Consider the following 2,538-nt stretch of genomic DNA (forward strand, 5'->3'; position numbering starts at 1 on the left):
TGGGGTTTTTTTTGTTACTTGATTTGTTTTGGGGTTTTTTTTTTCTTTCCTAAATTGCACCCTTGAGGTTTAGATCTGGCTAAATCCCGCTCACTTTATTGAAACTGATGGGCTACATTTACATGGAGCTAATCTAGGGAGTAAAATGTTCAGGCTTTGGCTTCAGACCGCATTTGAACTGAAAGAAGACAACTTTTTTAAGGTTGGGTTTTTTTTTTTTTTCCTTCTTTGTTTTTATTGTTCTTGGTTTATTTGTTTTATGCTGCTTCCTGTTTTTTAAGGCAAAGGACCAAATATTACTGCTTAAAAAGCAAAAAAAAAAAACAAACCCAAAAGACCCCAACCAAAACTTGTTATATTCTGACCTGTTTAATTTTCCTCTGACACACTTGTGATTTCTGTTTCTTTCTTCCAGTTCTTCCTTTGTTCGGTCTATGTCCCAATGTGCACAGAGAAGATTAACATCCCCATAGGTCCCTGTGGTGGCATGTGCCTCTCTGTCAAAAGAAGATGCGAACCCGTTTTAAAAGAGTTTGGATTTGCCTGGCCTGACAGCCTAAACTGCAGCAAATTCCCACCCCAGAATGATCACAACCACATGTGCATGGAGGGCCCAGGAGATGAAGAGGTGCCCCTTCATAGCAAGACCTCCTTGCAGCCTGGAGAAGAGTGCCACAGCATGGGATCTAACTCAGACCAGTACATCTGGGTGAAGAGAAGCTTGAACTGTGTCCTGAAGTGCGGTTACGACGCTGGTCTCTACAGCAGGTCAGCTAAGGAGTTCACAGATATCTGGATGGCCGTGTGGGCCAGTCTTTGCTTCATCTCAACTGCCTTCACAGTCCTGACCTTCCTGATTGATTCATCCAGATTTTCCTACCCGGAGCGCCCAATCATATTTTTGAGCATGTGCTACAATATTTATAGCATTGCTTATATTGTGAGGCTAACTGTGGGCCGGGAAAGGATATCCTGTGATTTTGAAGAGGCAGCAGAACCTGTTCTTATCCAAGAAGGTCTTAAGAACACAGGATGTGCTATAATTTTCTTGCTGATGTATTTTTTCGGGATGGCTAGCTCCATCTGGTGGGTTATTCTCACATTGACGTGGTTTCTGGCTGCAGGACTCAAGTGGGGCCATGAAGCTATAGAAATGCACAGCTCTTATTTCCATATTGCAGCCTGGGCTATCCCTGCGATAAAGACCATCGTTATTTTGATTATGAGACTAGTAGATGCAGACGAGCTCACTGGTCTGTGCTATGTTGGGAACCAGAACCTAGACGCGTTGACGGGCTTTGTCGTTGCTCCACTTTTCACCTACCTGGTCATTGGGACTTTATTCATTGCAGCGGGACTCGTGGCCTTATTTAAAATCAGGTCTAATCTTCAGAAAGATGGAACTAAAACTGACAAACTGGAAAGGCTGATGGTCAAAATCGGTGTCTTTTCAGTGCTGTACACTGTCCCAGCAACGTGTGTCATCGCCTGTTATTTCTATGAAATCTCCAACTGGGCCATTTTCCGCTATTCAGCAGATGATTCCAATATGGCAGTGGAGATGCTCAAAATTTTCATGTCCCTCCTGGTGGGTATTACATCAGGTATGTGGATCTGGTCAGCCAAAACTCTGCACACGTGGCAGAAGTGCTCGAACAGACTGGTGAACTCAGGGAAAGTGAAACGGGAGAAGAGAGCAGATGGTTGGGTGAAACCTGGGAAAGGGAACGAGACTGTGGTATGAGCGAAGGATGACACCCCGGTGGTCTGAGTGCTCTCCTGTGAAGGACTGATCGCGTGTAAGCATTGCCGTGTAAATGTTGGGAGTAGAGTAGGGAGGTGGTTACACAACCTGTCTCTGGGGGATGGGGAAAAAAAAGCCTTAAAGAATAAACAGCAAAAAGCTCATGCTGCAGATGCAATAGCCATAAACCATGCTGCCCAAAATAGGAAAGCCCAGGGAGGCTTTAAAAGCTGTGAAATATCCAAACACGTTATCTTCCTTGTTTTTTTTAGAGCAGGATGCAATATACTGAATTCTTTAGAAGCTGAGGGACTGTAGCCTGCAGCTGTGGGATGTTCTTGTCTTTTTATCATCTTATAGCTGATGGAGGAAAGGCAGTCCACGGCCAAATTATGGGCTGATTTAGGGTCCAGTTATGGAGCGCCCAGGACCTCAGTTAGATGTCTTCTTTCCGAGTTCAGTGTTGTGAAGGAAGCACTTGCTGAGGGTTGTGTCTTTCTGCCCTGAGGAATTCTGGTGCTCCCATATGCTGCACAAGTCAGACAAGGATCAGGTCCTCCAACAAATACCAACTGGACTTTCCAGGTCTGAAAGTTACCCATGATGGGTAGGATTTAGCGAGGTATTAGTGAGGATGATTCTTTAAGTCATCTGATGGTCTAATAATAATTTTGACTCATTCTTTTTCCCATCTGTAACCTGGTCTGAATTGAGAGTTGACTCTGCCTTGCAGGAATTTGGACCTCCCTAGGTCCCTTCCCATCTGAATTGTTTTGTGGTTCTATCAATATTTC

At 44.4% G+C, this 2,538-nt stretch overlaps 1 protein-coding gene across 1 annotated transcript; it reads left to right on the top strand.

Annotated features, from left to right (window-relative positions):
- Positions 1-421: 421 nt before the first annotated feature.
- On the top strand, positions 422-2,065 carry FZD4 (frizzled class receptor 4). Its single transcript, XM_010164699.2, has one exon. The coding sequence runs from the start codon at positions 443-445 to the stop codon at positions 1,742-1,744; it is 1,302 nt and encodes a 433-aa protein (XP_010163001.1). The 5' UTR covers positions 422-442; the 3' UTR covers positions 1,745-2,065.
- Positions 2,066-2,538: the final 473 nt, after the last annotated feature.

This window comes from Antrostomus carolinensis, unplaced genomic scaffold (genome assembly GCF_000700745.2).
Source record: "Antrostomus carolinensis isolate BGI_N321 unplaced genomic scaffold, ASM70074v2 scaffold38433, whole genome shotgun sequence".
NCBI classification, from domain to species: Eukaryota; Metazoa; Chordata; class Aves; order Caprimulgiformes; family Caprimulgidae; genus Antrostomus; species Antrostomus carolinensis.